Raw genomic sequence first — 23,327 nt, 5'->3', positions numbered from 1 at the left:
TTCACCTTCTTTGAATGGCTATCCCGCCCTAGCAACATACTTGCCAACCCTCCCGATTTTTCCGGGAGACTCCCGAATTTCAGTGCCCCTCCCGACAATCTCCCGGGGCAACCATTCTCCCGAATTTCTCCCGATTTTCACCCAGACATCAATATTGAGGGCGTGCCGTGATAGCACTGCCTTTAACGTCTTCTACAACCTGTCGTCGCGTCCGCTTTTTCACCATACAAACAGCGTGCCGGCCAAGTCACATGTTTTGTGAGGCTTCTACAGACACACGTAAGTGACTGGAAGACATACTTGATCAACAGCCATACAGGTCACACCGAGGGTGGCCGTATAAACAACTTTATCACTGTTACAAATATGCGCCACACTGTGAACCCACACCAAACAAGAATGACAAACACATTTCGGGAGAACAACCGCACCGTAACACAACATAAACACAACAGAACAAATACCCAGAATCCCATGCAGCACTAACTCTTCCAGGCCACAATACACACCCCCACTACCACCAAACCCCGCCCACCTCAACCGACGCACGGAGGGGGGTTGATGTGTAGGGGGGGCAGGGCTTGGTGGTAATGGGGGTGTGTATTGTGGCCTGGAAGAGTTAGTGCTGCATGGGATTCTGGGTATTTGTTCTGTTGTGTTACGGTGCGGATGTTCTCCCGAAATGTGTTTGTCATTCTTGTTCGGTGTGGATTCACAGTGTGGCCCATATTTGTAACAGTGTTAAACTTGTTTATACGGCCACACTCAGTGTAACCTGTATGGCTGTTGACCAAGTGTGTCTTGCAGTCACTTACGTGTGTACAGGAGCCAAATACAACATGTGACTGGGCTGGCACGCTGTTTGTACAGGTTGTAGAGGGCGTTAAAGGCAGTGCCATCACGGCACGCCCTAAATATTGTTGTTTGGGTGAAAACATTCGAGAGAATGGTTGTCCTGAAATTGGGGAGTCTCCTGGAAAAATCGTCAGAGTTGGCAAATATGACACTGTCAAGCGCTATTCATATAAAACTTGCGGGCCGCACTAACATTTTCATATTAAGGTGCGGGCCGCAAAATAACGTCTCGCGGGCCGCAATTGGGGGTTCCCTCAATCATCAGGATATCTCCTGATGATTGAGGGAACCCCCCCTCATGAAACAGGCCTGTAGAGTTGAAATAGTCTTGTGATTTTTTCCCCCACACATATATATATATATAGAGAGAGAGAGAGAGAGAGAGAGAGAGAGAGAGAGAGAGAGAGAGAGAGAGAGAGAGAGAGAGAGAGAGAGAGAGAGAGAGAGAGAGAGAGAGAGAGAGAGAGAGAGAGAGAGAGAGAAATACTTGAATTTCAGTGTTCATTTATTTACACATATACACACATATAACACTCATCTACTCATTGTTGAGTTAAGGGTTGAATTGTCCATCCTTGTTCTATTCTCTGTCACTATTTACTAACCATGCTGAACACCCTCTCTGATGATGCATTCTGCTTCGTCTCCTTGTTCTGTGCGCAGCTGTGCACTGCAATCTCTAAAAGCCCTAGATGTTAATGTCACATATGCATGTACAGTAGATGGCAGTATTGCCCTGTTTAAGAGTGTCACAACATTGCTGTTTACGGCAGACGAACTGCTTTACGGTAGACGAAAACGTGACTGCTGTTGTTGCCGCGCTGGGAGGACGTTAATGAAACTGCCTAACAATAAACCCACATAAGAGACCAAGAACTCGCCCTCGATCATTCTACAGTTATAACGTGATTGGGCAGGCACGCTGTTTGTTTATATTGTGGGAAAGCGGACGTGAAAACAGGCTGTCGACACGTCACTCCGGTCCGCCTGAATTTCGGGAGAAAATTTGTCCCGGGAGGTTTTCGGGAGAAGCGCTGAATTTCGGGAGTCTCCCGGAAAATCCGGGAGGGTTGGCAAGTATGCCCAAAACACATTTGGGGACATTCTCTTTGAAAACCACTTTTGTAACCATCATAATTAGCTTTTCGCTCCATTCTAAAGTGTAATTTGACAGAATTATTGTGCTTCAACATACAGTATTATTATGGTGCGCGTGTAAGAACCGCAAAAAGGCACATATTAATGGACACATCTGGCGTTTTGTTTCACAATATTATGCAAATACAACTTTTCTTACCTTCTGGTAACTGCTCATGTGTATTTGGGATCTGTATAAATCCTGAAAATTTGCGCGTGTCTGCCATTGTAGTCCGTGCCAACACCATAGTCGATAAGCTTCTTCTTTTTCTCTATCTTCTTGTTATGTGACATTCATCCTCCGCTGTTGCCATTTCTAATATATATAGTAGTGTAAAGTTCTTACTTATATCTGTCAGTAAACTCACCATGAAAGCACTAAAACATACCGGTGTAGTGACTTTACATTATTCACCCAAGGAACTTTAGTTATTAGAGAGTTCCGGTCGGACGGTTTTTCACGGGACTCCAGCGCCCCCCCGTGACCCCGAAGGAAATAAGCGGTAGAAAATGGATGGCTGGATTATTAGTTCATGTTTCTTTGCAAAAGCCTCCAACTGCCATGTGAGGGCTTTGATATCTTGTATGCTCTTTGTTGACAACTTAAGTTTACTTTCTTAGATGTTTGCACAGTAATGTTTTGACCCAAAACACAGTGGTTCTCTTTGAAAACCACTTTTATAACCATCATAATTAATTTTTTGCTCCATTCTAAAGTGTAATTTGACAGAATTATTGTGCTTCAACATACAGTATTATTATGGTGCATGTGTAAGAACCGCAAAAAGGCACATATTAATGGACACATCTGGCGTTTTGTTTCACAATATTATGCAAAAACAACTTTTCTTACCTTCTGGTACCTGCTGATGTGTATTTGGGATCTGTATAAATCCTGAAAATTTGCACGCGTCTGCCATTTTAGTCCGTGCCAACACCACAGTCGATAAGCTTCTTCTTTTTCTCTATCTTCTTGTTATGTGACATTCGTCCTCCACTGTTGCCATTTCTAATATAAAGTAGTGTAAAGTTCTTACTTATATCTGTCAGTAAACTCACCATGAAAGCACTAAAACATACCGGTGTAGTGAGTTTACATTATTCACCCAAGGTACTTTAGTTATTAGAGAGTTCCGGTCGGACGTTTTTTCACATGACTCCAGCGCCCCCCCGTGGCCCCGAAGGGAATAAGCGGTAGAAAATGGATGGACTATTAGTTAATGATTCTTGCAAAAAGCCTCCAACTGTCATGTGAGGGCTTTAAAATATTTTATGATCTTTGTTGACAACTTATGTTTACTTTCTTGGATGTTTGCACAGTACCACTGTGCTTCATTTTGACCAAAAACACAGTCTTTGAAAACTGTTGCCATTTCTAATATAAAGTAGTGTAAAGTTCTTACTTATATCTGTCAGTAAACTCACCATGAAAGCACTAAAACATACCGGTGTAGTGACTTTACATTATTCACCCAAGGAACTTTAGTTATTAGAGAGTTCCGGTCGGACGTTTTTTCACGCGACTCCAGCGCCCCCCGCGACCCCGAAGGAAATAAGCGGTAAAAAATTGATGGATGGACTATTAGTTAATGTTTCTTGCAAAAGCCTCCAACTGTCATGTGAGGGCTTTGATATCTTTTGTGCTCTTTGTTGACAACTTATGTTTACTTTCTTGGATGTTTGCACAGTACAGTTTCATACCACTTTGCTTCATTTTGACCCAAAACACAGTGGTTCTCTTTGAAAACCACTTTTGTAACCATCATCATTAGTTTTTTGCTCCATTCTAAAGTGTAATTTGACAGAATTATTGTGCTTCAACATACAGTATTATTATGGTGCATGTATAAGAACCGCAAAAAGGCACCTATTAACAGACACATCTGGCGTGTTGTTTCACAATATTATGCAAAAACAACTTTTTTTACCTTCTGGTACCCGCTGATGTGTATTTGGGATCTGTATAAATCCTGAAAATTTGCACGCGTCTGCCATTTTAGTCCGTGCCAACACCACAGTCGATAAGCTTCTTCTTTTTCTCTATCTTCTTGTTATGTGACATTCGTCCTCCACTGTTGCCATTTCTAATATAAAGTAGTGTAAAGTTCTTACTTATATCTGTCAGTAAACTCACCATGAAAGCACTAAAACATACCGGTGTAGTGACTTTACATTATTCACCCAAGGAACTTTAGTTATTAGAGAGTTCCGGTCGGACGGTTTTTCACGGGACTCCAGCGCCCCCCCGTGACCCCGAAGGAAATAAGCGGTAGAAAATGGATGGCTGGATTATTAGTTCATGTTTCTTTGCAAAAGCCTCCAACTGCCATGTGAGGGCTTTGATATCTTGTATGCTCTTTGTTGACAACTTAAGTTTACTTTCTTAGATGTTTGCACAGTACTGTTTTGACCCAAAACACAGTGGTTCTCTTTGAAAACCACTTTTATAACCATCATAATTAATTTTTTGCTCCATTCTAAAGTGTAATTTGACAGAATTATTGTGCTTCAACATACAGTATTATTATGGTGCGTGTGTAAGAACCGCAAAAAGGCACATATTAATGGACACATCTGGCGTTTTGTTTCACAATATTATGCAAAAACAACTTTTCTTACCTTCTGGTACCTGCTGATGTGTATTTGGGATCTGTATAAATCCTGAAAATTTGCACGCGTCTGCCATTTTAGTCCGTGCCAACACCACAGTCGATAAGCTTCTTCTTTTTCTCTATCTTCTTGTTATGTGACATTCGTCCTCCACTGTTGCCATTTCTAATATAAAGTAGTGTAAAGTTCTTACTTATATCTGTCAGTAAACTCACCATGAAAGCACTAAAACATACCGGTGTAGTGAGTTTACATTATTCACCCAAGGTACTTTAGTTATTAGAGAGTTCCGGTCGGACGTTTTTTCACATGACTCCAGCGCCCCCCCGTGGCCCCGAAGGGAATAAGCGGTAGAAAATGGATGGACTATTAGTTAATGATTCTTGCAAAAAGCCTCCAACTGTCATGTGAGGGCTTTAAAATATTTTATGCTCTTTGTTGACAACTTATGTTTACTTTCTTGGATGTTTGCACAGTACCACTGTGCTTCATTTTGACCAAAAACACAGTCTTTGAAAACTGTTGCCATTTCTAATATAAAGTAGTGTAAAGTTCTTACTTATATCTGTCAGTAAACTCACCATGAAAGCACTAAAACATACCGGTGTAGTGACTTTACATTATTCACCCAAGGAACTTTAGTTATTAGAGAGTTCCGGTCGGACGTTTTTTCACGCGACTCCAGCGCCCCCCGCGACCCCGAAGGAAATAAGCGGTAAAAAATTGATGGATGGACTATTAGTTAATGTTTCTTGCAAAAGCCTCCAACTGTCATGTGAGGGCTTTGATATCTTTTGTGCTCTTTGTTGACAACTTATGTTTACTTTCTTGGATGTTTGCACAGTACAGTTTCATACCACTTTGCTTCATTTTGACCCAAAACACAGTGGTTCTCTTTGAAAACCACTTTTGTAACCATCATCATTAGTTTTTTGCTCCATTCTAAAGTGTAATTTGACAGAATTATTGTGCTTCAACATACAGTATTATTATGGTGCGTGTATAAGAACCGCAAAAAGGCACCTATTAACAGACACATCTGGCGTTTTGTTTCACAATATTATGCAAAAACAACTTTTTTTACCTTCTGGTACCTGCTGATGTGTATTTGGGATCTGCATAAATCCTGAAAATTTGCGCGCGTCTGCCATTGTAGTCCGTGCCAACACCATAGTCGATAAGCTTCTTCTTTTTCTCTATCTTCTTGTTATGTGACATTCATCCTCCACTGTTGCCATTTCTAATATAAAGTAGTGTAAAGTTCTTACTTATATCTGTCAGTAAACTCACCATGAAAGCACTAAAACATACCGGTGTAGTGAGTGTACATTATTCACCCAAGGAACTTTAGTTATTATATAGTTCCGGTCGGAGGTTTTTTCACGGGACTCCAGCGCCCCCCCGTGACCCCGAAGGGAATAAGCGGTAGAAAATGGATGGCTGGATTATTAGTTCATGTTTCTTTGCAAAAGCCTCCAACTGTCATGTGAGGGCTTTGATATCTTTTGTGCTCTTTGCTGACAACTTATGTTTACTTTCTTAGATGTTTGCACAGAACTGTTTCATACCACTTTGCTTCATTTTGACCCAAAACACATTTGGGGACATTCTCTTTGAAAACCACTTTTGTAACCATCATCATTAGTTTTTTGCTCCATTCTAAAGTGTAATTTGACAGAATTATTGTGCTTCAACATACAGTATTATTATGGTGCATGTGTTTAAGAACCACAAAAAGGCACCTATTAACTGACACATATGGCGTTTTGTTTCACAATATTATGCAAAAACAACTTTTTTTTACCTTCTGGTAACTGCTGATGTGTATTTGGTAGTGATGGGTCCGGCAACACCGATGCATCGGCGCATGCGTCGAGCTCATAGAGCAAAACCCTGTGTCGGTGCGTGTACCACTTTTAGAAAGTCACGTGACCGATCGTGAGCTGTTTTGGTCACGTGACCGATACGCGAACTGTGTCGCACTGACGCCTCCTCTGTGCCCTGTGAGCGGGTCTTTTCTACAGCCGGAGAAATAATAACTAAGAGAAATCGTCTAAAATGTAATAAGTCGGAAAAACTTTTCTTTTTTTTTTTTTAATAAAAATGTGTAAAAAATATAATTAAAACCATTCCCAGTCCACAATCATCCACAACACGTTCTCTTAGATTTCCATGTTATGATACATGTTCACATTATTTATTGACTGTATCTAAAAAAGATAAAAATATATTTTTATTTAAATGAAGATATGAAATAATCCTAAATGACTTGGTTTATATTATTGTATATACTAGGGCAGGGGTCACCAACGCGGTGCCCGCGGTCACCAGGTAGCCCGTAAGGACCAGATCAGTCGCCCGCTCGCCTGTTCTAAAAATAGCTCAAAGAGCAGCACTTACCAGTGAGCTGCCTCTATTTTTTAAATTGTATTTATTTACTAGCAAGCTGGTCTCGCTTTGCTCGACATTTTTAATTCTAAAAGAGACAAAACTCAAATAGAATTTGAAAATCCAAGAAAATATTTTAAAGACTTGGTCTTCACTTGGAATAAGCGGTAGAAAATGGATGGATGGATGGGTCTTCACTTGTTTACATAAATTCATATATTTTTTACTTTGCTTCTTATTACTTTTAGAAATACAATTTTAGAGAAAAAATACAACCTTAAAAATGATTTTAGGATTTTTAAACAAATATACCTTTTTACCTTTTAAATGTCTTCCTCTTCTTTCCTGACAATTTAAATCAATGTTTAAGTAAATGTATTTATTTTTTGTTGTAAAGAATAATAAATATTTTAGCTTCTGGTTTTTCGACGAAGAATATTTGTGAAATATTTCTTCAAACTTACTATGATTAAAATTCAAAAAAATTATTCTGGCAAATCTAGAAAATCTGTAGAATCAAATTTAAATCTTATTTCAAAGTATTTTGAATTTTTTTTTTTAATTGTTGTCCTGGAAAATCTAGAAGAAATACTGATTTGTCTTTGTTAGAAATATAGCTCGGTCCAATTTGTTGAATATTCTAACAAAGTGCATATTGGATTTTAACCAATTTAAAACATGTCATCAAAAATCTAAAATGTATCTTAATCAGGAAAAATTACTAATGATGTTCCATAAACTATTTTTTTTATTTTTTCAAAAAGATTAAAATTAGCTAGTTTTTCTCTTCTTTTTGTCGGTTGAATTTTGAATTTTAAAGAGTCGAAATTTGAAGATAAACTATGTTTCAAAATGTTATTTTAATTTTTTTCGTGTTTTCTCCTCTTTTAAACCGTTCAATTAAGTGTTTTTTTCATCATTTATTCTCTACAAAAAACCTCCCGTAAAAGGGAAAAAAAATGTACGACGGAATGACAGACAGAAATACCCATTTTTTTATATATATAAATTTATTTATTTAGCTATTCTTACGTGTAACTTACAAATGACAATATATTTATTTATTTAAGTGTGTATCAAACTGGTAGCCCTTCGCATTAATCAGTACCCAAGAAGTAGTTTTTGGTTTCAAAAAGGTTGGTGACCCCTGTACTAGGTCATAAAATCAGTGTCAGTTGAGTCGGTCCATAGGTTGCCTGTAGGGATTTTTAATGTCCAGCAGATGTCAGTATTTAGTGACACAGTATCGACACAGTATCAATACAGTTTTGCAATGTGTCGAAACGCTTCATGACGCCTCATCAACCCATCACTATATTTGGGATCTGCATAAATCCTGAAAATTTGCGTGCGTCTGCCATTGTAGTCCGTGCCGACATCATAGTCGATAAGCTTCTTCTTTTTCTCGATCTTCTTGTTATGTGACATTCATCCTCCACTGTTGCCATTTCTAATATAAAGTAGTGTAAAGTTCTTACTTATATCTGTCAGTAAACTCACCATGAAAGCACTAAAACATACCGGTGTAGTGACTTTACATTATTCACCCAAGGAACTTTAGTTATTAGAGAGTTCCGCTCAGATTGGTTTTTCACGGGACACCAGCGCCCCCGAAGGGAATAAGCGGTAGAAAATGGATGGACTATTAGTTAATGTTTCTTTGCAAAAGCCTCCAACTGTCATGTGAGGGCTTTGATATCTTTTATGCTCTTTGTTGACAACTTATGTTTACTTTCTTAGATGTTTGCACAGTACTGTTTCATACCACTTTGCTTCATTTTGTCCCAAACCACATCGGGGACATTCTCTTTGAAAACCACTTTTGTAACAATCATCATTAGTTTTTCGCTCCATTCTAAAGTGTAATTTGACGGAAGAATTGTGCTTCAACATACAGTATTATGATGGTGCGTGTGTAAGAACCACAAAAAGGCACCTATTAACTGACACATCTGGCGTTTTGTTTCACAATATTATGCAAAAACAACTTTTCTTACCTTCTGGTACCTGCTGATGTGTATTTGAGATCTGCATAAATCCTGAAAATTTGCGCGCGTCTGCCATTGTAGTCCGTGCCGACATCATAGTCGATAAGCTTCTTCTTTTTCTCTATCTTCTTGTTATGTGACATTCATACTCCACTGTTGCCATTTCTAATATAAAGTAGTGTAAAGTTCTTACTTATATCTGTCAGTAGACTCACCATGAAAGCACTAAAACATACCGGTGTAGTGAGTGTACATTATTCACCCAAGGAACTTTAGTTATTAGAGAGTTCCGGTCGGACGTTTTTTCACGGGACTCCAGCGCCCCCCCCGCGACCCCGAAGGGAATAAGCGGTAGAAAATGGATGGACTATTAGTTAATGATTCTTGCAAAAGCCTCCAACTGTCATGTGAGGGCTTTAAAATATTTTATGCTCTTTGTTGACAACTTATGTTTACTTTCTTGGATGTTTTGCACAGTACCACCGTGCTTCCTTTTGACCAAAAACACAGTCTTTGAAAACTGTTGCCATTTCTAATATAAAGTAGTGTAAAGTTCTTACTTATATCTGTCAGTAAACTCACCATGAAAGCACTAAAACATACCGGTGTAGTGACTTTACATTATTCACCCAAGGAACTTTAGTTATTAGAGAGTTCCGCTCAGATTGGTTTTTCACGGGACTCCAGCGCCCCCGAAGGGAATAAGCGGTAGTAAATGGATGGACTATTAATTAATGTTTCTTTGCAAAAGCCTCCAACTGTCATGTGAGGGCTTTGATATCTTTTATGCTCTTTGTTGACAACTTATGTTTACTTTCTTAGATGTTTGCACAGTACTGTTTCATACCACTTTGCTTCATTTTGTCCCAAACCACATCGGGGACATTCTCTTTGAAAACCACTTTTGTAACAATCATCATTAGTTTTTCGCTCCATTCTAAAGTGTAATTTGACGGAAGAATTGTGCTTCAACATACAGTATTATGATGGTGCGTGTGTAAGAACCACAAAAAGGCACCTATTAACTGACACATCTGGCGTTTTGTTTCACAATATTATGCAAAAACAACTTTTCTTACCTTCTGGTACCTGCTGATGTGTATTTGGGATCTGCATAAATCCTGAAAATGTGCGCGCGTCTGCCATTGTAGTCCGTGCCGACATCATAGTCGATAAGCTTCTTCTTTTTCTCTATCTTCTTGTTATGTGACATTCATACTCCACTGTTGCCATTTCTAATATAAAGTAGTGTAAAGTTCTTACTTATATCTGTCAGTAGACTCACCATGAAAGCACTAAAACATACCGGTGTAGTGAGTGTACATTATTCACCCAAGGAACTTTAGTTATTAGAGAGTTCCGGTCGGACGTTTTTTCACGGGACTCCAGCGCCCCCCCGCGACCCCGAAGGGAATAAGCGGTAGAAAATGGATGGACTATTAGTTAATGATTCTTGCAAAAGCCTCCAACTGTCATGTGAGGGCTTTAAAATATTTTATGCTCTTTGTTGACAACTTATGTTTACTTTCTTGGATGTTTTGCACAGTACCACCGTGCTTCCTTTTGACCAAAAACACAGTCTTTGAAAACTGTTGCCATTTCTAATATAAAGTAGTGTAAAGTTCTTACTTATATCTGTCAGTAAACTCACCATGAAAGCACTAAAACATACCGGTGTAGTGACTTTACATTATTCACCCAAGGAACTTTAGTTATTAGAGAGTTCCGCTCAGATTGGTTTTTCACGGGACTCCAGCGCCCCCGAAGGGAATAAGCGGTAGAAAATGGATGGACTATTAATTAATGTTTCTTTGCAAAAGCCTCCAACTGTCATGTGAGGGCTTTGATATCTTTTATGCTCTTTGTTGACAACTTATGTTTACTTTCTTAGATGTTTGTTTCATACCACTTTGCTTCATTTTGACCAAAAACAGTCTTTGAAAACCACTTTTGTAACCATCATCATTAGTTTGTCGCTCCATTCTAAAGTGTAATTTGACAGAGGGGTTGCAACTTTAGTCTCCCGTCATGCATTGCGAGAAGTGCCAATCATCTGATGGTGATGATGACTGAGCAAAGACGCCAATTAGCATAAACAATCTGACCAGACGACTTATTGTGAGTGATGTAAACAAAATATATATATAACTTTAACACAGCGCGGGACAATAACCCAGGCAAGCGGGGAGAATGTTGAAGAATAACAACAAGCTAGCGTAATTAGCACGCTAGCTTGGGTCATCACTTTAGCAAGCTAACGCCAACGAGGCTCCAAAGGAACGTGGCTCCCTGTTGGCTTTGGCAACGACACCGTTTTGTCGGCGGGAGCTTTTTATTCGTATTATTAATTGTTGCCGCGTAGTTTTGGAAAGACACAAGAGTATAAAATCTCGCCTACCTGCGTCCATCCCGACCGTCTCGCCGCTGACTTGTTTGTTGTTCCCTGCACTCTGACGCGCTCCAGCCAATAGGGAGAGAGCGCTGGTGCGGAAGTCGCGAAAGGGGGCGGGATAACGGCTTGTGGGAACCAATCAGAAAACAGGTGACGTGTGCGTCACGTCGAAAACAAGGGAGGGTGTGAAAATGATGCGCAGCACAGGGGGGCGCTATCACGGCGTGACCAGGGCGACGTCAGCACGCATGCGCAAGAGGTGCGGTACTCACACTAATACGTCCGGGTTCACTTTATGTCATAACTTTTCTTTATTCTCATTCAACACCCTTATTTTGGTTTACTTTATGAGACTACATGACTTGGAAGAGTATTGTCCTTTGCAGCAGATACAATTTAAGCCCCTGTAATTGTTGCCTATACATAGTTTTCACGCCCGACTGATTTCCCATGATGCTCCGCGCGATCCGCCATTTTGAAAGGCAAGCGCACCGGTACAACATCAGCAAATTCATATATACGAACCCGTTCACAAACGTATGCATAATGGCCGAGAAACCAGCAAAAAAGAAGTATAAAGAAGGCTTGGACAACCAGACGTTGGAAAGATACAACCAGAAGACACAATGCATAGGCGTTGACCCGTACGAAGTGCCGAAACAAAGTTTCACGTATGACCACAAATGCCTCCCGGCCATAACGTACATAGACATTTTGAACTACCTCGTCAATTACACCAGTGCCTATACAATGGAGGAATTGAGGGCATTCAAGTCTCTGGAGGCGTACAACCAGTTTATTAACGGATGGGTCAGCGACGTTAAAAGCATGACTGCAAACGAGAAAGTGCTTGTAGTGGGCAGGGTATGTATATATAACGTACATTAAAACCATGTGTTTAGCGAGGACACGTCGGACTCCTTAGGATAAGGGGAGTCTGCCCAAGCCTGCCCAAACAAAAGTGCATCTCTAATGTATCTAACTTATGACAAGGTTGATACCTAAATATTTTATCCATTGAGATCTACAACTCATTTCGTGTACAAGCAACCTGGGCTGAGATGGGCGCTATATATCCTGAGGGGGGGGGGGGCTTTCGCTTTCGTGGTCCATCCCATAAAGGGCTTCGAGAATAGCAAATTGACAAAAAAATAAACAATACATCGTTCTAAAATGTTTAATAAACAGATTGAGACGTAATCCTACCTGTTACAAAGTGATCAGAACATATTTTGGAATGTTGAGATGGCTCCTCTTTCCTGTTGATGCTTGCCAACCACAAGCGTCGTCTCTCCTCGCTGATTTTCCTTGTCTGTTCTCCTTCGTTGTGTCTAATTTTAGGAATACTGAAAAATCCTCGCTGCACTGATCCATCCCGTCGATTTGTACATCCATTCACCCAACAGGAAATAACCATTATGCGCCTTTCACCAGTGTTTGCTCGAAGCTATTGTCAATAATCGTGAAGCGTGTCAACTAGGCCAGGTGTGTTTTGTTTGCCTCCCAAGATGGCGGATGACCCGGGATAACCCGGATGTGTGACGTCACGTAAACACCATGTATTGCTGCGAGGGAAGTGGACAGCGCGAGGCACGAGTGTTAATAGCACGCGCTCACGGACTAGTCGACAGAGAGGTGACTCAGGACGAGGCTGGTTCCCCTCTCGCTCCAGACTGGACTCGTGAGGCAAGCTAAGAGGAAGCACGGCCGAGCCCCCCCCCCCCTTCTCTTCGCATCTCTACAACGGGAGGTGTCCCCCCTCTCCAACGCCCCCTTGGTATCCAGCAGTTTCAACTCACCCCACCCCACCCCTACGTGCACCAACGATACAGCAGGACCACAACAGACTATCTTCTGGCCCAGCCAAGGGGCCCAGGTTGGACTGTGTGTGTGTGTTGTGTAATTGGTTTAGTGCGGGAGGTTCTATTGGGGAGGTAGCGTGTGAGTGGTGATGAGTGTATGAGTGTAATTAATGTGTTTATTATTGTCTGATTATTGTATGTTCCATCCATCCATCCATCCATCTTCTTCCGCTTATCCGAGGTCGGGTCGCGGGGGCAGCAGCCTAAGCAGGGAAGCCCAGACTTCCCTCTCCCCAGCCACTTAGTCCAGCTCCTCCCGGGGGATCCCGAGGCGTTCCCAGGCCAGCCGGGAGACATAGTCTTCCCAACGTGTCCTGGGTCTTCCTCGTGGCCTCCTACCGGTCGGACATGCCCTAAACACCTCCTTAGGGAGGCGCTCGGGTGGCATCCTGACCAGATGCCCGAACCACCTCATCTGGCTCCTCTCGATGCGGAGGAGCAGCGGCTTTACTTTGAGCTCCCCCCGGATGACAGAGCTTCTCACCCTATCTCTAAGGGAGAGCCCCGCCACCCGGCGGAGGAAACTCATTTCGGCCGCTTGTACCCGTGATCTTGTCCTTTCGGTCATAACCCAAAGCTCATGACCATAGGTGAGGATGGGAACGTAGATCGACCGGTAAATTGAGAGCTTTGCCTTCCGGCTCAGCTCCTTCTTCACCACAACGGATCGATACAGCGTCCGCATTACTGAAGACGCCGCACCGATCCGCCTGTCGATCTCACCATCCACTCTTCCCTCACTCGTGAACAAGACTCCGAGGTACTTGAACTCCTCCACTTGGGGCAAGATCTCCTCCCCAACCCGGAGATGGCACTCCACCCTTTTCCGGGCGAGAACCATGGACTCGGACTTGGAGGTGCTGATTCTCATCCCAGTCGCTTCACACTCAGCTGCGAACCGATCCAGTGAGAGCTGAAGATCCTGGCCAGATGAAGCCATCAGGACCAAATCATCTGCAAAAAGCAGAGACCTAATCCTGCAGCCACCAAACCGGATCCCCTCAACGCCTTGACTGCGCCTAGAAATTCTGTCCATAAAAGTTATGAACAGAATCGGTGACAAAGGGCAGCCTTGGCGGAGTCCAACCCTCACCGGAAACGTGTCCGACTTACTGCCGGCAATGCGAACCAAGCTCTGACACTGATCATACAGGGAGCGGACCGCCACAATCAGACAGTCCGAAACCCCATACTCTCTGAGCACTCCCCACAGGACTTCCCGAGGGACACGGTCGAATGCCTTCTCCAAGTCCACAAAGCACATGTAGACTGGTTGGGCAAACTCCCATGCACCCTCAAGGACCCTGCCGAGAGTATAGAGCTGGTCCACAGTTCCACGACCAGGACGAAAACCACACTGTTCCTCCTGAATCCGAGGTTCGACTATCCGGCGTAGCCTCCTCTCCAGTACACCTGAATAGACCTTACCGGGAAGGCTGAGGAGTGTGATCCCACGATAGTTAGAACACACCCTCCGGTTCCCCTTTTTAAAGAGAGGAACCACCACCCCGGTCTGCCAATCCAGAGGTACTGCCCCCGATGTCATTTTTATTATTGTATGTATGTATATAGTAAATAGTTCAACTAAATAAGTTGTCTCCTCTCACTCTGTCCTAGACTAGATTATTGGGTAAATAGTGAAAATTAGAGCATCCCCCAAGGTAATATACAGTCCTTTACAGGCTCCCGTACAAGTACTAACCTTTAACACTTCATTTTACTCATTTTCATTAATTACTACTTTCTATGTAACTGTTTTTATATTGTTTTACTTTCTTTTTCATTCAAGAAAATGTTTTTAATTTATTTATCTTATTTTATTTTAAAACTTTTTTTAAAAAGGACCTTATCTTCACCAGACCTGGTTGTCCAAATTAGGCATAATAATGTGTTAATTCCACGACTGTATACATCTGTATCGGTAATTAAGAGTTGGACAATATCGGAATATCGGATATCGGCAAAAAAGCCATTATCGGACATCCCTACTTATAATCGATCTTAAGTTGATCTAGAAATTTGAGTGTTGAAAGTAAAAAAATATAAAAATGTATGACTTATAATTAATACTTTTATTAAAGGGGGGCCTTTTTGGATCCCCAAGAATTTGTTGGATTTTTTCTTTAAATATGTCATTGCTCAATTACCGATCCCGATATCAACCAATACCAATATATACAGTCGTGAAATTAACACATTATTATGCCTAATTTTTAGGGATGTCCGATAATGGCTTTTTGCCGATATCCGATATTGTCCAACTCTTTAATTACCAATACCGATATCAACATCAACCGATACCGATATATATACAGTCATGGAATTAACACATTATTATGCCTAATTTTTAGGGATGTCCGATAATGGCTTTTTGCCGATATCCGATATTCCAATATTGTCCAACTCTTAATTACCGATTACGATATCAACCGATACCAATATATACAGTCGTGAATTAACACATTATTATGCCTAATTTTTAGGGATGTCCGATAATGGCTTTTTGCCGATATCCGATATTGTCCAACTCTTTAATTACCGATACCGATATCAACAGCAACCGATACCGATATATATACAGTCATGGAATTAACACATTATTATGCCTAATTTTTAGGGATGTCCGATAATGGCTTTTTGCCGATATCCGATATTCCAATATTGTCCAACTCTTAATTACCGATTACGATATCAACCGATACCAATATATACAGTCGTGAATTAACACATTATTATGCCTAATTTTTAGGGATGTCCGATAATGGCTTTTTGCCGATATCCGATATTGTCCAACTCTTTAATTACCGATACCGATATCAACAGCAACCGATACCGATATATATACAGTCATGGAATTAACACATTATTATGCCTAATTTTTAGGGATGTCCGATAATGGCTTTTTGCCGATATCCTATATTCCGATATTGTCCAACTCTTAATTACCGATTCCGATATCAACCGATACCGATATATACAGTCGTGGAATTAACACATTATTATGCCTAATTTTTAGGGATGTCCGATAATGGCTTTTTGCCGATATCCGATATTGTCCAACTCTTAATTACCGATTCCGATATCAACCGATACCAATATATACAGTCGTGGAATTAACACATTATTATGCCTAATTTTTAGGGATGTCCGATAATGGCTTTTTGCCGATATCCGATATTGTCCTACTCTTTAATTACCAATACCGATATCAACATCAACCGATACCGATATATATACAGTCATGGAATTAACACATTATTATGCCTAATTTTTAGGGATGTCCGATAATGGCTTTTTGCCGATATCCGATATTCCAATATTGTCCAACTCTTAATTACCGATTACGATATCAACCAATACCAATATATACAGTCGTGTAATTAACACATTATTATGCCTAATTTTTAGGGATGTCCGATAATGGCTTTTTGCCGATATTCGATATTGTCCAACTCTTTAATTACCGATACCGATATCAACATCAACCGATACCGATATATATACAGTCGTGGGATTAACACATTATTATGCCTAATTTTTAGGGATGTCCGATAATGGCTTTTTGCCGATATCCTATATTCCGATATTGTCCAACTCTTAATTACCGATTCCGATATCAACCGATACCGATATATACAGTCGTGGAATTAACACATTATTATGCCTAATTTTTAGGGATGTCCGATAATGGCTTTTTGCCGATATCCGATATTGTCCAACTCTTAATTACCGATTACGATATCAACCAATACCAATATATACAGTCGTGTAATTAACACATTATTATGCCTAATTTTTAGGGATGTCCGATAATGGCTTTTTGCCGATATCCGATATTGTCCAACTCTTTAATTACCAATACCGATATCAACATCAACCGATACCGATATATATACAGTCATGGAATTAACACATTATTATGCCTAATTTTTAGGGATGTCCGATAATGGCTTTTTGCCGATATCCGATATTCCAATATTGTCCAACTCTTAATTACCGATTACGATATCAACCAATACCAATATATACAGTCGTGTAATTAACACATTATTATGCCTAATTTTTAGGGATGTCCGATCATGGCTTTTTGCCGATATTCGATATTGTCCAACTCTTTAATTACCGATACCGATATCAACATCAACCGATACCGATATATATACAGTCGTGGGATTAACACATTATTATGCCTAATTTTTAGGGATGTCCGATAATGGCTTTTTGCCGATATCCTATATTCCGATATTGTCCAACTCTTAATTACCGATTCCGATATCAACCGATACCGATATATACAGTCGTGGAATTAACACATTATTATGCCTAATTTTTAGGGATGTCCGATAATGGCTTTTTGCCGATATCCGATATTGTCCAACTCTTTAATTACCAATACCGATATCAACATCAACCGATACCGATATATATACAGTCATGGAATTAACACATTATTATGCCTAATTTTTAGGGATGTCCGATAATGGCTTTTTGCCGATATCCGATATTCCAATATTGTCCAACTCTTAATTACCGATTACGATATCAACCAATACCAATATATACAGTCGTGTAATTAACACATTATTATGCCTAATTTTTAGGGATGTCCGATAATGGCTTTTTGCCGATATTCGATATTGTCCAACTCTTTAATTACCGATACCGATATCAACATCAACCGATACCGATATATATACAGTCGTGGGATTAACACATTATTATGCCTAATTTTTAGGGATGTCCGATAATGGCTTTTTGCCGATATCCTATATTCCGATATTGTCCAACTCTTAATTACCGATTCCGATATCAACCGATACCGATATATACAGTCGTGGAATTAACACATTATTATGCCTAATTTTTAGGGATGTCCGATAATGGCTTTTTGCCGATATCCGATATTGTCCAACTCTTAATTACCGATTCCGATATCAACCGATACCGATATATATACAGTCATGGAATTAACACATTATTATGCCTAATTTTTAGGGATGTCCGATAATGGCTTTTTGCCAAAAAAAATAATAATGATGTTATTATGAATTATTGATTTATTTAAGACTAATTACTTCACATCAAATATTACACTTTGACATATTTTTTGGGGGAAAATATTGCATATTTTGTGTTTTTGCCATTAAAAAAACAGAGTTTAGACAAAAAGAGCATAAAACACAAATATCACATATGGACAGATAGACCTGAAGTTGATGTAGAGATGTATGTGTTGAAAGTAAAAACATTTTTATAAAAGGTGGCGACTTGTCCAGGGTGTAACTTGCCTTCCGCCCGAATGCAGCTGAGTTAGGCTCCAACACCCCCCCCGCGACCCCAAAAGGGACAAGCGGTAGAAAATGGATGGATGGATGAAATATATCTTTTATGAGTGGGACCCTTTTGGATTCCTGAGAATTTTAGTTGGATTTTTTTCTTTAAAAACTGTCATTACTACAAAAATAATAAATCAAAATCAATGTTATGAGTTATTGATCTATTTAAGGCTACAATGACTTCACATCAAATATTTCACTTTTTTTTTTAAATGGGGGAAAATATTGCTTATTTTGTGTCACTCCGAGAGCGAATAATAGAAAGGCGTTTAATTCGCCAAAATTCACCCATTTAGAGTTCGGAAATCGGTTAAAAAAATATATGGTGTTTTTTCTGCAACATCAAGGTATATATTGACGCTTACATAGGTCTGGTGATAATGTTCCCCTTTAAAAATCCCGGTAGGCTTTTTATGGGACAAAAAGCAATAAACTTGTTGTGTATGTTAAATGGTAAATGGGTTATACTTGTATAGCGCTTTTCTACCTTCATGGTACTCAAAGCGCTTTGGCACTATTTCCACATTCACCCATTCACACACCCATGGCGGGAACTTCCATGCAGGGCCCTAACTACGACCCATCAGCAGAGGTGGGTAGAGTAGCCAGAAATTGTACTCAAGTAAGAGTACTGTTACTTTAGAGATTTATTACTCAAATAAAAGTAAGGAGTAGTCACCCAAATATTTACTTGAGTAAAAGTAAAAAGTATGTTGTGAAAAAACTACTCAAGTACTGAGTAACTGATGAGTAACACACACACACACACACATATATATATATATATATATATATATATATATATATATATATATATATATATATATATATATGTATGTATGTATGTATGTATGTATGTATGTATGTATGTATGTATGTATGTATGTATGTATGTATGTATGTGTGTGTGTGTGTGTGTGTGTGTGTGTGTGTGTGTGTGTGTGTGTGTAATTAAAACTCTTTGGTCAACTTTTAATCAGAAGGGTTTAATCTCTCTCCTGTGCTAGTTTGAAGCCAACACGACAAACGCGCTCAGAGGAGATAATGTTTGAAAAAAGGTGACCGGTTTTTACAAAACTTTTGTTTTGAAGGGGGAATTGCAAACTTCCTGTAGATTTTTGCTGGGGGTTGTCAATATATGAAATGTAGGTCTAAGTGAGACCTACATAGAGGTTTTTGTTTCCTACCTGTAACTTTTCCTACTGGAAGTTACAGGCAGTTTTGTCTTGCGTTTTCGTCCTAGGAGCAGTTGTGTCTGTGTTTTCTTCCTAGGGGGCGCTAGAGCACAAATTAGAGTTTTGGGGTTGGTTTTTTTTTTTTTAGATCACAATTTTTGCCAGTCCTGATGTGTGTGTTCAGTTTGGTGAGTTTTGAAGTATGTTAAGCGGGTCAAATTACAGCTCAAAGAGGCAAAAGTGACTGTTTTTACTAAACGTTTGTTTTGAAGGGGGAATTTCCAACTTCCTGTTAAGACATATATATATATATATATATATATATATATATATATATATATATATATATATATATATATATATATATATATATATATATATATATATATATATCTTAATAAGGTTATCCAAAAAATAGTGCTCGATACCGTAGTAGAGCGCAATATATGTATGTGTGGGAAAAAAAAATCACAAGACTACTTCATCTCTACAGGCCTGTTTCATGAGGGGTTCCCTCAATCATCAGGAGATTGAGGGAACCCCTCATGAAACAGGCCTGTAGAGATGAAGTAGTCTTGTGATTTTTTTTCCCCACACATACATATATACAGGTAAAAGCCAGTAAATTAGAATATTTGGAAAAACTTGATTTATTTCAGTAATTGCATTCAAAAGGTGTAACTTGTACATTATATTTATTCATTGCACACAGACTGATGCATTCACATGTTTATTTCATTTAATTTTGATGATTTGAAGTGGCAACAAATGAAAATCCAAAATTCCGTGTGTCACAAAATTAGAATATTACTTAAGGCTAATACAAAAAAGGGATTTTTAGAAATGTTGGCCAACTGAAAAGTATGAAAATGAAAAATATGAGCATGTACAATACTCAATACTTGGTTGGAGCTCCTTTTGCCTCAATTACTGCGTTAATGCGGCGTGGCATGGAGTCGATGAGTTTCTGGCACTGCTCAGGTGTTATGAGAGCCCAGGTTGCTCTGATAGTGGCCTTCAACTCTTCTGCGTTTTTGGGTCTGGCATTCTGCATCTTCCTTTTCACAATACCCCACAGATTTTCTATGGGGCTAAGGTCAGGGGAGTTGGCGGGCCAATTTAGAACAGAAATACCATGGTCCGTAAACCAGGCACGGGTAGATTTTGCGCTGTGTGCAGGCGCCAAGTCCTGTTGGAACTTGAAATCTCCATCTCCATAGAGCAGGTCAGCAGCAGGAAGCATGAAGTGCTCTAAAACTTGCTGGTAGACGGCTGCGTTGACCCTGGATCTCAGGAAACAGAGTGGACCGACACCAGCAGATGACATGGCACCCCAAACCATCACCCAACCATGCAAATTTTGCATTTCCTTTGGAAATCGAGGTCCCAGAGTCTGGAGGAAGACAGGAGAGGCACAGGATCCACGTTGCCTGAAGTCTAGTGTAAAGTTTCCACCATCAGTGATGGTTTGGGGTGCCATGTCATCTGCTGGTGTCGGTCCACTCTGTTTCCTGAGATCCAGGGTCAACGCAGCCGTCTACCAGCAAGTTTTAGAGCACTTCATGCTTCCTGCTGCTGACCTGCTCTATGGAGATGGAGATTTCAAGTTCCAACAGGACTTGGCGCCTGCACACAGCGCAGAATCTACCCGTGCCTGGTTTACGGACCATGGTATTTCTGTTCTAAATTGGCCCGCCAACTCCCCTGACCTTAGCCCCATAGAAAATCTGTGGGGTATTGTGAAAAGGAAGATGCAGAATGCCAGACCCAAAAACGCAGAAGAGTTGAAGGCCACTATCAGAGCAACCTGGGCTCTCATAACACCTGAGCAGTGCCAGAAACTCATCGACTCCATGCCACGCCGCATTAACGCAGTAATTGAGGCAAAAGGAGCTCCAACCAAGTATTGAGTATTGTACATGCTCATATTTTTCATTTTCATACTTTTCAGTTGGCCAACATTTCTAAAAATCCCTTTTTTGTATTAGCCTTAAGTAATATTCTAATTTTGTGACACACGGAATTTTGGATTTTCATTTGTTGCCACTTCAAATCATCAAAATTAAATGAAATAAACATTTGAATGCATCAGTCTGTGTGCAATGAATAAATATAATGTACAAGTTACACCTTTTGAATGCAATTACTGAAATAAATCAAGTTTTTCAAAATATTCTAAATTACTGGCTTTTACGTGTGTGTGTGTGTGTGTGTGTGTGTGTGTGTATACACACACACACATATATATATACACACATATATATATATACATACATTGATATATACAGTATATAATTTATATTTATTTATTTTGCCGTTTTTGTTTACATGTTAAAGGTGTTTTAATGAATATACATGCATGTTTAACACATATAGATTCCTTTCTTTCATGAAGACAAGAATATAAGTTGGTGTATTACCTGATTCTGATGACTTGCATTGATTGGAATCAGACAGTAGTGCTGATAACGTCCATGTTTTCAAATGGAGGACAAAAAAAGTTCCTCTTTCTGTCTAATACCACATGAAAGTGGTTGGTTTTTGGCTTCTTATTTGTCCAGCTTCCATATTCGTTTTTATACACTTTACAAGAAATACATTGGCGGCAAACTCCGTCGCTTGCTAGCTTGCTTGCGCTGGCTTTCGGAAACTCTTATTTTGAAAGCGCAGGCGCGATGGAGCGGCACTTTTATTGTGAAGACAGGAACTGTGCAGTCAGTCTTTAGGCTTTTGACGGGATGTACGGTTGAAATAAAAAAGGGTCTTTATTCCTTCACGCTTTTGATTGATTTATTGAAACTTTTATTAGTAGATTGCACAGTACAGTACATATTCCGTACGATTGACCACTAAATGGCAACACCCGAATACATTTTTCAACTTGTTTAAGTCAGGTCATGTGACCCCTGGCTCTGTTTGATTGGTCCAACGTCACCAGTGACTGCATCTGATTGGTGGAACGGAGTGAACGTCACCAGTGACTGTATTTGTTGAAACGCAGGCACTATGAAGGTCTGCCTGACAGACCAAAACAAACAAAGCGTGCATTAACAGATCGATAAAAATTAGTAGCGAGTAGCGAGCTGAATGTAGATAAAAGTAGCAGAGTAAAAGTAGCGTTTCTTCTCTATAAATATACTCAAGTAAAAGTAAAAGTATGTTGCATTAAAACTACTCTTAGAAGTACAATTTATCCCAAAAGTTACTCAAGTAGATGTAACGGAGTAAATGTAGCGCGTTACTACCCACCTCTGCCCATCAGGAGCAAGGGTGAAGTGTCTTGCTCAAGGACACAACGGACGTGACGAGGTTGGTTGGATTGATTGAAACTTGTATTAGTACCGTATTTTCCGCACTATAAGGCGCACCTAAAAACCACAATTTTTCTCAAAAGCTGACAGTGCGCCTTATAACCCGGTGCGCTTTATTACGATTCATTTTCATAAAGTTTCGATCTCGCAACTTCGGTAAACAGCCGCCATCTTTTTTCCCGGTAGAACAGGAAGCGCTTCTTCTTCTACGCAAGCAACCGCCAAGGAAAGCACCCGCCCCCATAGAACAGGAAGCGCTTCTTCTTCTACTGT

The 23,327-nt window shown here is 40.0% G+C and overlaps 1 protein-coding gene across 1 annotated transcript in view; it reads right to left on the bottom strand.

Moving 5' to 3' along the window:
• The window catches only part of atg4b (autophagy related 4B, cysteine peptidase), a 55,904-nt gene extending 44,457 nt beyond the window's left edge, over nucleotides 1–11,447 (bottom strand). The window contains exon 1 of the mRNA XM_061977482.2: nucleotides 11,377–11,447. Within this exon, the coding sequence (XP_061833466.1) occupies nucleotides 11,377–11,386 (10 nt within the window). The 5' untranslated portion in view covers nucleotides 11,387–11,447. The remainder of the gene's footprint in view (nucleotides 1–11,376) is intronic.
• Nucleotides 11,448–23,327: the final 11,880 nt, after the last annotated feature.

Source organism: Nerophis lumbriciformis, linkage group LG18, assembly GCF_033978685.3.
Source record: "Nerophis lumbriciformis linkage group LG18, RoL_Nlum_v2.1, whole genome shotgun sequence".
NCBI lineage: Eukaryota > Metazoa > Chordata > Actinopteri > Syngnathiformes > Syngnathidae > Nerophis > Nerophis lumbriciformis.
This window is presented reverse-complemented; position numbering and strand designations above follow the sequence as displayed.